The 14223-nt window shown below is 45.6% G+C and overlaps 1 protein-coding gene across 4 annotated transcripts in view; it reads right to left on the reverse strand.

The window, feature by feature from the left end:
* The window catches only part of Fam81a (family with sequence similarity 81, member A), a 53255-nt gene that overhangs the window by 6428 nt on the left and 32604 nt on the right, over positions 1-14223 (reverse strand). For all 4 annotated transcript variants that reach the window (XM_030244712.1, NM_029784.2, XM_006511551.3 and 1 more), the window contains exons 5-7: positions 7089-7218; positions 3357-3463; positions 320-455 (exon numbers count right to left, since the gene is read on the reverse strand). In XM_030244712.1, the coding sequence (XP_030100572.1) occupies positions 320-455; positions 3357-3463; positions 7089-7218 (373 nt within the window). The remainder of the gene's footprint in view (positions 1-319; positions 456-3356; positions 3464-7088; positions 7219-14223) is intronic.

Consider the following 14223-nt stretch of genomic DNA (forward strand, 5'->3'; position numbering starts at 1 on the left):
CAGTGCTCTTAACTGCTGAGCCATCTCTCCAGCCCCTTAAGTTGCTTTTGTGAGTGTATTTTCCCATAGCAACAGGAAAAGAAACTGAGATAACAGGTATGAGAACCTGGGTTTGATGCTCAGAACAAAGGAAAGACGAGAAAGAGAGAAAAGGGGGACACGGGAGAGGAAGAAGGAAAGGAGGGAAGGGAAAAGAGAAGGAACATGGGGAATACCCAAGCAGCTTTGGGAGGCACCAAATAAATGTATGCTAAGTCCCTAGGTGTTGATCAGACATTGATCAACTGAATACCTATTATTGAAAAGCATCAACACTTACACTGTTTTCCTTAACAATCAAGGAGAGATGGTCTATTTTCTGCAGAAGTTCTTTCTCTATCCGCTCCTGTTCTTGTTGCAGCCAACTCCGTGCAGACAAAATCTGGTTGCTGAGCTCTTCAACGGTGCCTTTAAATCTAAACCATTAGAAAAGAAAGAAAAGGAGAGGTGTGCGAACAAGCTGAACGTAAAACAGTTTTACGTAACATCACATAACATCAATTCAATGGGAATGGCATACTTTCCTTCTCTTAGGACCATGTTCAACATGAAGTTGGTGCAGGATGGAAGCAAGCAACAGAAAGACACCTAATGATGCTCCTACCCATAGGAACTGGCAATGCAGGTACTTAGGTGGCACAGTACATGCCAGGGGATCATCTTTGCAGTTCTAAGGGTCCGTGGTACTCCTTGCTCAGAGGACATATTATCCTTCATCTATCCCCTTTCAACATCCTCTCCTTTCATATACTCTTCCTTGCCTCTTGTATCCTCCAGGACTAGAGGCTGGATTTCTTTCTTTCTCTTGACTTTTATTGTTCTTTCTCCATATGAGCATAGCCTAATCTAAACCAGTAGGAAATAAACCAGGCATAATGGAACAGACCTGCAATCCCAGAACTTGGAAGGCAAAGCCAGGAGAAGTCGAAGTTAAAGGTCAGAGTGAATTCATAGTAGCTTAATCTACTTGATGCTTTGTCTCAAAAGAAAGCACCCTTACAATAATCCATTCCTCTAGTCCCCTTTCCCTCCAGAGCCCTTAAAATAACTATCAATGTATGTTCCCCTTAATCACCTTCTTCTTATTTGAATTAGCATGTAATGAAACTATAGAATATATATAGTTATGTATAGAGGTGTAATAAACATAGAAGTACAATTTAAATAATAAAAAAATCCATTAGAGTCACTGAAATGTCTATTTTTGGTTTTATATAGTGTCACATGTCACTGGAGTACATGGCTGCCTAGCTAGAGACCACATTTTCTAGCCTCCCTTGCAGCTAGATGGATATGATGGCTAATCTCCTGGGTCATCTTGACTTGATTTGGAATCATCTGGGAGACACACCTTGAAGCATTAAGTGAGGGTGTTTCCAGAGGAATTGAATGAAGAGGGGAGGCACACTCTAAATGTATAAAATACCATCTCATGGACTGGAGTCCCATGAATTAAAAAAAAAAAAAAGGAAGGAAGGAAGGAAGGAGACAGGATACCAAGCACTCATCTTTCCTCTTTTTTTCTTTTCCTTTTTTTTTTAAAGATTATTTTATTTATATGAGTACACTGTAGCTATTTCCAGACACACCAGAAGAGGGCATCAGATCCCTTCACAGATGGTTGTGAGCCACCATGTGGTTGCTGGATATTGAACTCAGGACCTTTGGAAGAGCAGGACCTTTGGATGGCTCTTAACTATTAAGCCATCACTCCAGCCCCGGCACTCATCTTTTCAACCCCTGACTATAGATGCAATGTGACTAGCTCTCCTGTGCTCCAGCTACCACATGTTCATCACCATGGTGGATGGTATTCCCTCAAACTGTGAGCCAAATGGCCATCTTCATTACTTGAGCTGCCTTTGTCAGGTCCCAGCAATGAGAAACGTAATAGTTACAGTGCAGCGCACCAATGACTCAGATGATTGGCAGTACATGAAGTACATACATGGCTCTGATTACATCCCCCAAGACACAGCTGTTGCCCTGGGTTTTCCCTCTGTAGCAGCTGGGAAAAGCAGGACTAGAACTGTAGAGGCTCCACACTGGGTTGTCAGAGCTGCCCTGTCTGTCCTGGATCACTGACCACACAGCATAGTCTGACCTTAACATGTCTACCATTGTGTACATATAGAGATCTTTTAAAAGGCTTTAATTTTCTTATACTGAGATTGAACCTATGACCTCGGTCTTGCTAGTCAAGCACTTGACTCCTGGACTATATTCCCAGTTGAAGACACTGAAACACACCCACCAAGTTCCTTTTATCCCCAAAAGTTAATAAATGTATTCATATGGAGGATTTGGGGGAACCATTATTTAACCTAACATAACCACAAGGGATATAGGTATATCCCTTGAAGCACTATTAATAATAAATAACACTCTGCCTAAGCCCTTATCTAACACCTGGCCATCAGCTCCCTAAACTGTACACTCTTCAGGTTGAAGAACAAGGTCTGTTTTGTTTTGTTTTTCCTTCATTACTAGAACCAGAGTAAGTACTCCACAAATATATACGAGCAGTCAGGAAGGTGATTTAGTGGGTAAAGTGCTTGCTGCCCAGACAACAGGACCTGAGTTTGGATGCCCGGAATCCGTGTAAAATCTAGGCAAGATGGCTTGCATCTATAATCCAAGCACTGGAGAGATGGAAAGATGGATTTATTGGCCAGGTAATCTAACAGAATCAGTGAGAGACTCTGCCTCAAAGTAAAATAAAATAAATAAGGTGAGGAGAGGTAGAGGAAGCCTCCCAATGTTGATGGTCACCTCCACACACCCATGCCCGCATGGGCACATTGAACCTACCCCTGCGCATTTACACACATGCACATATGCATATACACACCAAAATAAAACAAATGAACCAAAGACACATTGAATGAAGCAATGGACCATCACCCAGCCCCTAGAAGCAATCATTATGAAGAAAAGGTGACTGTTGCCACATGGAAACTGTTTCCTTTAGTTTTTGTTATTATTTTCACTCTGTGTGGTAAATAAAAACGGAGAGGTGGGCAGGGGAGAGGGCTCAGCAGTTAGGGACAGTTGCTGCTCTTCCAGAGGACATGTGTTAAGTTCCCAGCACCCATATCTGGCTGTTCACGCCAGCTCCAGGGGATCCAACGCCCTCTTCTGGCCTCTGTAGACACTGCACTCATGTGCACATATTCACACAGACATAAATAAAAATAAATATTTAAGACAGACAACATTTAGACATTATATTTTTAAATAAAAGCAAGAGGGAGAAAATGTGAATTTCATGGTCTCAGGAAGAATGTGACAAAAGCCTTTACAAACGGGTGGCTTACTTAGTGTCCAGGAGCTGGAGCTGGTGGTTGCTGTCCCTGTGGGACATCTTCAGTTTGGTGCTCTGCTCTGAGATGGACAAGTCCACTCTGCTCAAAAGCTGAGAAATCTGGAAAAGAAGATTGAGTTAGAAGGCGCTCATATCTGTCTTCATGGGCCATCTCAGAAAACTTTTCATACGCTCAATGCCGGTCAGTAGCATTGAGTCACTTTACTAAGTCCATATGGGGGTTCCCTTCCTCTTTCCGTGTGTGTGTGTGTGTGTGTGTGTGTGTGTGTGTATTACTGTGTGTGAGTGTGTGTGTGTCTGTGTATGTGTCTCTGTGTGTGAGTGTGTGTCTGTGCTTATGTTTGTGTATGTGCCTCTATGTGTGAGTATGTGTATCTATGTGTGAGTGTGTGTATCTGTGTGCTTGCATGTGTATCTGTGTGTGTCTCTTTATGTGAATATCTGTGTGTATTTCTGTGTGTATGTCAGTGAGTCTGTGTGTAAGTGTGTCTGTGTGAGTGTGTCTGTGTGTGTGTCTGTGTGAGAGTGTGTCTGTGTATGTGTCTCTGTGTATGAATATCTGTGCCTCTGTGTGTGAGTCTGTGTCTCTCTGTATGTGAGTGTGTCTGTGTATGTGTCTTTGTGTGTGTGTGTCTGTGTGTCTGTGTGTTTGTCTGTATGTTTTTCTGTGTGTGTGTGTCTCTCTGTGTGTCTGTGTGTGTGTCTGTTGTGTATGTGTGTGTACGCAGGTACATGTGCACATAGGTCCATATGAAGGCCAGGGGTTAACAGGAGCTGACCTCCTCAGTTACTCTCCACTCTATGTTTTGAGACAGGGTCCCTTATTGAACACGGAGCTCACTATTGGCTAGAAGAGCTGGCTAATAGATCTAAGGATCGCCTCTCCTCTCCTCCACCCAGTGCAGGGTGGATCACAATGCCTGGCTTTTTTATTTTTAGATGATTTTATTTTATGTGCATGAGTATTTGCCTGAATGTATGTGCACCATGTGTGTTTCTTGTGCCTGCAGAGGTCAGAAGAGGGCATCAGATTCCTGAGGACGGTAGTTATGGTTGTGAGTTACCGTATGAGTCCTGGAAACCAAACTCAGGGCCTCTGGAAAAACAAGTGCTCTTAACTGCTGAGCCATCTCTCCAGCCCCCACAGTGTCTAGCTTTTCATTGGGTGCCGCAGATCCAAACTCAGGCCCTTCTGCTGGTGCCAGTGGGCGCTTTAACCCTTACATCATCTCCCTAGGGCGCTTTAACCCTTACATCATCTCCCATCTATGAAGGGCGTCTTCATTCTCACACCATCTATGCAGCCTCTGCCTTTTTTTTTTTCTTGCACACCCAGCAAAAATCAAGACAAGGGGCACTGCCAAAATATTCATCAGGAAGTGAATTTAAACTTCAGAGCTCTCTAATGAGCAATCCCAGCCCCTGCCCAGGCCTGGTATCTCTACCAGCTGTCGCGGTATGCAGCCATTATTACCTTGGACTTCCACCAGCACCATGGCTGCCAGTCCTGGAGGGCAGCATTTCTATGGCTTACAAACAAATCAAGGTTCCAGATGTACTCCCTCATCAAGTGAAGCCCCACAGAAGACCCTCTGTGGGCTACATCCCTCTGGTTCCCTACTTCTGGCCTTTGTTCTTATTTGGGATTTGTTTTCACTAAAGCTCAATGTTAAACTAGTCCTGTATAAAATGATCACATTTTCTGAAAAGCTAAGTGTTGCTCAAAATTCCTTACTTAAGATTCATATTTGTAAGATGTGGATCATCATCATCATCACCACCACCATCATCACCATCATCACCACCACCATCACCATCATCACCACCACCACCATCATCATCATCACCATTATCACCATCATCACCACCACCATCACCATCATCACCACCATCGCTATCATGTCTCTTTTGGTAGATTTCTGTATTGTACTCACCTTAACTACCAGGAAATCATTTTTTTTCCTTTTGTAATAATTTTATTCTCACAGACCCTGCTCCATTACTAGGAACTGTAGTGATATTTTTAGAGTTTTGGTTTCTTTGAAAAACACAGTAACATTACATGTTTTATGTTTTAACCCCAGGTGTGGGATAGAGCTGTTTCAGATTGTCCACAGCAACTGACTATGATTTGCCCCATGCTCTAGCAGGAGCATGATTTTGCTAGCAGCAGATAGTTTCTGTGATTGTGTGACATTGGAATTCTGGGGACATTTCAAAAGGTATATAAAAGTTAGGGCCCTGAAAGGTGGGCTGGGTTGTTGTTTGTTTGTTATGATTTATTAAGTGGTCATAAACAAAGAAGAAATAAGTAAAAGAAGAAATGAGATGTCCTGACAGTGAGATCAAACTTGCCCCAAGGAACGCCACGCCTCTAATCAGCAGGAAGCAGTCTAATAATAATGCCACCTGACTTTCCTCTGGGGTCTCTTTCCTTTCCCCTCTATCCATTTTTCTCTCATATCATATGTTAGGGGGTTGAAAGGATGGAAGAAGGGGTAGAGAAGAACCCAGCAAAAGACAAAGGACGGAACCTTGGGCTTAGTTAACACCGAGCAAGCACTCCAGTGCAAAGCTACGCCCTTAGCCTTGCCTATCATTTTTCTTTAACATTTATTTACTTCCTTTGTGTGCATGCGTGCAGATGTGTACATGTCAGCTCATGTGTGGCGATCAGAGGACCACTTGTGGGAGTCAGTTCTCTCCTTCCATTGTGTGGGTTCCAGAGACTGAGCTCAGGTCTTTAGGCTTGGCGAGTACCTCTACCCAGTGGAGCCGCCTGTCTTTGCTTTTTATTTTGAGACGTGTAAATTGATCAGGTTGGCCTAACTCACTCTTTAGCCCCCCTGCTCCCCACTCACGTGTCAGGTGGCTTACAACCCTTACAATTCAGCTCCAGGGTCTTCTAGCCTCTAGGAACACCTACACACACACACCTACACACACACACACACACACACACAGACACACAGACACACACACAGACACACACACATACACACACACACACAGACACACACACACACACAGACACACACACACACATACACACACACACACAGACACACACACACACAGTCACACACACACACACAGACACACACATATACAGACACACACACACACACACACACACACACACACACACACACACACACACGTAAAGGTAGTAAAGACCTTAAAAGAAACTGTTCCAAACTCGTGAAATACTGAGTTTCCCTTTGTGAACTATGAGTTTCAAGATAAAATACTCAGAGGTTTCCTTTGCAGGTGGACTCTCTAGCTTTGGCCTAATTGGGTCCCACATACAGACCACTCGATGAAGCAGTACGTGCAACGACTCCAGTCAGTACAGGACATATTTTCTGAATCAGACACTGGGATAAGCAGCATGCAAAGTGACAATGGGCCACTCGCCTGTGCAAGAGGTAGTTTGGGAGGAGTAACGTAGAAGTTCTGGGGAATAGGAATTGTTTTATGAATGAGGGGAAAGGATCTTTTCAATTGGCAGTGTACCAACAACTCTCTGTGGTCTGGCTTCCAGATTCGTGAAGGGCCGCTCCAGTGAGACCGAGGGAAGGAAGACAGAAAGAACTGAGGATCTGCATAAACCCATACCGGGGACCCACGCTGGTCACTGCTGTAAAAACCAAGCTACACTGTGCAATTCTGAGCTGAGAATAAACTCCAACTTCCTTCTGAGAGGCGCCTGACCCGGTCGTACCTGTCCTTCTGCGTCTTTGATTTTTGTTTCCAGGATAAGCTTGGCTGCTTGCTGTTCCTTGTTCAAGTGCTGGAGTCCCTCGTAGGTCGACTTATGCTCGGCAGAGAGCCTGGCTATGCTGGCGTCGCACCTATCCAGGCAAAGGACACACACCCATTAAAGTTTAAAAGCATGCGAAAGAGCTGCCTTGCATACGATAAAATGCAACTGGAAATGCAAGGGCTCCTCAGAAACTGCACTCTTGGGCTGCGGAGTGGGCTCAGACAGTAAAGTGTGTGGAACTGTGTCTGATGCACAGAATGCATGTGAAAAAGCCAGGTGTGGGGCTGGCGGGGAGGCTCTGTAGTCAGGAGCACTTACTGTCCTTGACTGGAGTTCAGGCTCCAGAATTCAGCCTGGCCTTGTTAAGCTCAAGGCCAGCAAGCGAGCCTGCTTGTTTTTCAATGGCTGGTAAGATGGCTCAGAGGAGAGAGGTACACGCATCCAGGCCCAGCAACCCGACGTCAATCCCCGGATCCCACAAGGTGGCAGGAGAGATCCAACCCTCTATAACTGCTGACTTCCACGCTGGCACTATGGCACATACATGCTTGTGCACCTGAAAAATGCACGCTTTACACACACACACACACACACACACACACACACACACACACACACAAGTTTTGGACCAGCAGGATGGTTTGGTGGGTAAAGTAGGTGCTGTGCAAGTCTGAGGATTTAAGTTCAGTCTTCAGAACCCACATAGAGGAAGAGAGAACTGACTCCACACTGTTGTGTACACACACACACACACACACACACACACACGCACACGCACACACACACACACAGAGTTTAAAAATAAAAGTGGGTGGGCTGGATGTCTCAGCAGTTAAGAGCGCTGGCTGCTCTCCCAGAGGTCCTGAGTTCAATTCCCAGCAACCACATGGTGGCTCACAACCATCCGTAATGGGATCTGACGCCCTATTCTGGTGTGTCTGTGACAGTGTACTCATATACATAAAATAAATAAATAAATAAATAAATAAATAAATAAATAATCTTTTTTTTTTTTTTTAAAGTGGATGGCTCCAGAGAGTAACACCTGAGATTAACCTCTGGTGCACACACAATGGAAGAGAGCAAGGGACAGAAAGGGAAGGGGAGTGGGTGGGGTTGGGGAGGGAAGTAGGCTGAGGAAGAGGAGAGGGTGGAGGATGGGGGAAAGAAAGGGAGAAGAAAGGAACTTAGGGGTCCCTACCCCCAAATGTTTTTCAGTATGGTGCCAAGGCAATCCAGTGAGGGGTGGACTAGACTTTTGACTAATGATGTTGAAAAGAACTAAGCATGCAAAAGAATGAACAACTCAGAACCCTACTTCACACCATGTATAAAAAGCTGCTTCCAGGCTGGAGATAAATCAGTGGCGAAGAACACTTGTAGAGAGACGGAGTTTATTCAGAGCACTCACAAAGGGCTGTGCACAACTCCCTGAAACACCAACTCCAGGGGGCCGATGCCCTTTTCTGGTCTCCATGGTCATTACACACACATGTGTGTGCACACATGCACACACACACACACAGTACACATACATACATACAAGGAAAACACTCATACATGGACAATAAAAATAAATAAAGCTTTTAAAAATGTAAACACACAAGACCTCATAAACGAATATCCTTAGCTGTATTTACAGTTTATCATTATATTTTATATATTACTTATAATTATTATAATTTATAATAGATAAAAGTAGAAAGAGCATATCTGCTCACAATGTGGTGTCTCTTAGCCACAGAAAGCAAAAGAAAAGATGATGTGCTGTCAGGCCACACGCAGATGAACCCTCAAACCCCGATGCTGAGTGAGTGCACGAAGCTTCTCTTAAAGCCTGCCTGGGATGAACCCATTTACAGGACACACCCAGAGAGGCCAAGCCATAGAGAGAGAAAGAGTTGTTGTGGTTGCCGTAGACAGGGAGTGAGGGAAGATGGGGGGAGACAGCAAATGCCATGGGGTTTCTTTCTGAACTGTTCAAATGTCCTGTGATTAACTGTGCACAGTAAATATACTAAAACCCACGGAATTGTATGCATCAAAGTTCTATTTTAAATATCCCTCCTTCTCTCTCTCTCTCTCTCTCTCTCTCTCTCTCTCTCTCTCTCTCTCTGTGTGTGTGTGTGTGTGTGTGTGTGTGTGCAATGCCTGCTGCAGAATTCAGAAGAGGCCATCAGGTCCCCTGGAGCTGGCACTTGTGAGCCATGTGAGTTGACGCGGATCCTGGGAAGCAAACGGATCCTTCGGAAGAGCAGCAAACACTCTGAAGTGCTAAGCTATCTCCTCAGGCCCCTCCTCCATTGTTTGCTTATATGTGACTTACATATCACAAACTCTTCTTCATAGCGAACAGAAGAAAGATAGTGGGAGAGAGGGAGGGATGTGGAGAGGTCTGCGGCGCCCTTTGGGAAGGCTCCAATATTACTCTCTAATTACCAACTCCCAGGCATATGGGTATTTTTCCTCTAACCCTCTGCCACCAGGCACACCTACAGCCTCTCGGAGAAAAAAAAGAGGAAGTAGGCACTGAGTCTTGGGAAAATGCAGACCAGGTGCCAAACACAGGAGCAAGCATTCCGTTCCAGTAGGAACTGGGAAGCTAATGTGAGCTTTGTTTCTGGAAGATATATATATATGGAGAGAGAGAGAGAGAGAGAGAGAGAGAGAGAGAGAGAGAGAGCCAGGTCCTATGTGAGGTGCACTGTGCTGAGTGGGAAGAAAGTCCCCCCCATGGAGATCCTGCCTGACCTAGATTCTACAGACAAGAAGCAAGGGCCTGCTTGCTGCTAACTATAACTATATTACCAATAGATCCATCAAAACTACACATCCAAATGGGAAGTCATATGTCAGCCTAGAAATTTAGTAATAGCACTTTAAAAGCTATACTTCTTCAACACAATTATGCAATCAATGCACGAACGTGCAACTCTTGCCAAAGAGCATTTTATCTCATGCGGATTCATTTCAACAAAGTCTCATCAGCTTTCCAAGAGGAAGACAGATATAGCCACAAAACAAACCCGAAATATCCAGTGCTTAAAACAAACACTCAAGGTGGTTTCAGAATCCAGGTGTTTGTTAACGGGGGGGGGGGGGGGTAGCTGGGGGGAGTTTGGGGGAGGGGGGAGTGTGGGAGGGGAGTGTTGGGGGACAAGTTGGGTGGAGAAGCTCATGGATCACGCTGAAGCAGAATGGAAGATTGCAGAAGGCATTTCAAGAGAATTCTTCTTGGTCTAGATACAACGTCATAAAGATGACACCAGTGTGCACTGTCCAGCGGAGGTGCTGATAGCAGCCATTTGTGGCCCACTCTTTCCCTGCCTGTGGCACACATGCACCTTAAATCTCCACCCGCACCCACAGCAGCGTGACAGTTAATTTGGGTTATCATCTTGACTGGATCCAGCTAGTGGGCACATCTGTGAGGGATTTTTCTCATCAGGCAACCAGAAGTGAGAAGACCCACACTAAACATAGGCAGCACCTTCCTGTGGCAGCCCAGATAAGAGGGGGTCTGAGAGGAACCTGTGCTGTGTGCCTCCTTGCCTTTGAGCCTTACTAACAAGGTCATCTACCCTCTTGCTGATACTGCTACCCTCCCCCACTGATATCAGACTTTCTTCAGGCTTCCAACGTGGACTAAAGACCTCTCGCTCTCTGGGAATCCCCCAGGCCCTCAGCACCAGGGTTGGGCTGCTGAGGTGTCTGGCTAAGCAGCTCCTGGGTCCTCAGCCTCTCCAGCATGGAGATAATCAACATCTGACTGCCAGACTGTGCTACATAGACCAATATAATCATTACACACATAGACACACACACACACACACACACACACACACACCACTGTTGGTTCTGTCGCTTTAGAACAGTGATTCTCAGCCTGTGAGTGGGGACCCCTTTGGGGTCAAATGACTCCTTTATAGGGGTCATCTAAGAGGATCAGAAAACACAGCTATTTACATTAAGATTCATATCAGTAGCAAAGCTACAGTTATGAAGTGGCAATGAAAATACTTTTATGGCTGGGGGTCAGTACAGCATGAGAAACTGAGTTAAAAGGCTGCAGTGCTAGGAAGGGTGAGAACCACTGCTGTAAAGAAAGACCACTAACAAACACAGTGGCCATGAAACTCCTCAGCCGTCTCAAGTCCCTGCTCCACCTTGTGGTCTCAAGTCCTTCCAAGTTCCCGCTGTTCTCTGAGCTTCGGGGTCTTTTAAAAGCCAAACAAGGACTCAAGAGTTCTCAGTCCTGCCCCAGTGACTTTTCTAGCTCGGGCATCCATCCAAGCAAGCATTAGTTGAGTATCTCCTGTTCTCAACGGGCTCCAGGGACTTGACTACAGAAGTAAATGATACAGAGCCCCACTCTAAGACAACTCAGAAGACAGCGGAGTGACTGGGTGGGGCTTACGTCGTTGGGGGAGAGGGCACTCTGCAGGCAGGGTGTCAGGGAGTACTCCCGGAGCAGAGGACATCTGTGCTACCCTTTAAAGGTGGACAAGGAGTAAGAAGAGGAAGTGGAAAGGTCCTCAGTGGGAGACCAGCACGTGCCAAGGCCCTATGGTAGAAGAATGACTTTTCTGGGAAGATTAACAAGGGTTGGCATATGACTGAAGGGGCAAGACAACAGTAGGGAGGGGTGAGGAGATCAGACTATGGAGACTGGAGGGGTTCATCCTGGCAAATGACACAGGCCAGACATGGTGGAGCACACCTCCAGTCCCAGCACTCAGGAGACTGAGACAGGACGAGATGGAGCAGGGCCTGCTAGAGTTATGGAGACTCCATTTCCATTCCAAATAAAGAAGGAGGAGGAGGAGGAGGAGGAGGAGGAGCTGGAGAGGTGACCCAGAGGTTAAGAGTGCTCACTGCTCTTGCAGAGAGCTGGGTTCAGTCCCCAGAATTCAGGGTAGCTTCCAAACGCCTAGAACTGCAGTTCCAGGGAATCTGATGTCTTCTCCTCTCGTCCATAGACTCCTGCATACATACGGTGCATATACACAGTCTGGCACACGCCTGCACATTAAGTAAATAAAAACAAAACAAAACAAAACAGAACAGAACAAAACAGAACAGAACAACACACCAGCAAGAACCAGAGAGGAGTGGAGACTCCACCCTTCATTCAGCCCTTAGAGCCTCCTCCAGCTGAACACAGTTCTTTACCCTTCAGTCTGCCAAGACGCATGCCCGGAATACAAGACACTAGATGTTGTGATATGCATAGTAAAGCCGCTATGTCTGGCTTTAAGGGAAATGTATAGTAAGCCGCTGTGTCTGGCTTTGAGTGCAGTGTCTCAGCAAAGCCTTTGCTGTGTTTGGGTCAATCAATAGAAGCTGAGAAATTGTTCTGTGGCTGTTTGAACCTTGAAGAGATGTTATTTGTTTAGAGGATCTGCACTTGGTGCTACGTGAGAGCCTGCAGCTGCCCCGACCTTGGTCCCAAGGTGCTCCCGACAAACCAGGAATTCTTTCTTTTGGTTATGGCTAGCCATGGTCAAAAGGGACCGAGATCTGTGGGAATTGTCTGCTCTCAGGGGCAGCAAGGGCAAGATAACTTTGGTAGCTGGAACCTTTCCCAGCCCCAATTAACCTTGTATGATGTTTGAATAAAGTAACTGCAGTGAGCTAGGCGGGGGTCAGCCTTTTCCAAGAAGGCTGAACCCCTCTGCTTCTTCAGAAAATGGAGACTTAGCATCTTGGTGAGGTTCTTTCTCTACTGTAGCACCTATGGACATCAATCAATAACTAGGTTTCGTCACAAATACACCAGACCGTGGCTCTCTCTGCGGCCTTAACAGTGCCTGGTCTCTGTTGGTCTCGTTCCTAATTTCATCCCATGCTCACCTGAGCTCACTGCTACCCCAAACTGGCTGAAAGTGCGTCTTTGCTCCAAATCCCCATTATTAGCTGTAAAGTTGTACTGAGCGCTTGATAGCAGCAGAGGGTAAAAGAGGCCCAACTGTAGTCAGGACAACTTCATCCCAGCCAGCTAAAAGTAATCCGGAAGGGAAGGCCTCTTGCAACAACTCTCAAATATAGTGCGCCTAGAACCCAGGTATCTCTTTAGAAACAGATTCTAATTCAGTAGCTGTGGGACGTGGGAGCAGTGGACATTGCTCACAAGGTCCCAGGTAAGAGCCAGGAAGAAGGCACAACCCGTAAAAGCACTAGCTAGACCCGATAACTTGAGTTTCCCGAGACAGGTGGGGTAGAAGGAGAGTATTGATTTCTGCATTTATCCTCTGATATCCACACAGGTGACACAGTACACACACGTGTGTATACACACCTGTGCGCATAAGCGCATAAATGTAACTGTAAACAAAATACATTTGAAGAAATATCCCAGGTAATCCTGAGGCTCTGGGTTCATGGAAAATACCCAAGTAAAGAGAAAATCACTTTCCACACTTATAGGAAAACACATATTAAAATTTCCAGCCTATGGGAAATCAATAATTTCAGGAAATAAAAAAAAAGTTAATTATAACAAAGATGAACATTTGAAAAGGCATTCAAACAGTAAGCTGTGAGTTACGTGATTCACTGACCATACTATTACGTGACCAAATAACTTCCACCAGCAGAGGGCGCTCTCTGATCATTTCCTCCCATGATGACCCAGCCAGTTTTGGCACTGAAAGAAATCATGGCAGGCTGACACCCAGGGTTGAAGTCTGCCAGTAGCTTCTGTGGTCAAAGCTAGAAAGGGGGTAGTAAAAGAAATTACTGGACTTCTTCACTAAATTGGAGTTCATAAAAAGTATGGGTATTTATGATGATGGTGGTGATGAGGGCAGTGCTCTGTGTGTGTGTGTGTGTGTGTGTGTGTGTGAGAGAGAGAGAGAGAGAGAGAGAGAGAGAGAGAGAGAGAGAGAGAGAGATCTGAGAGAAAAGAACAACCTCGTGGAGTTAGTGCCCTCCTTCCACCTCAGTTCAGCAAACTTCCAACAGTGAGCACTTTACTCCCTGAGCATCTCAACGTCAAACGAAATTGCTCTCAAGGAGTAAAGTCTCCAACATTTGAATACCTGCTGTACTGGTCATCTTCCTGGCCAGCTTGACTGAATTCAGAATCACCCAG

This window comes from Mus musculus, chromosome 9 (genome assembly GCF_000001635.26).
Source record: "Mus musculus strain C57BL/6J chromosome 9, GRCm38.p6 C57BL/6J".
In the NCBI taxonomy this organism is placed as follows: Eukaryota; Metazoa; Chordata; class Mammalia; order Rodentia; family Muridae; genus Mus; species Mus musculus.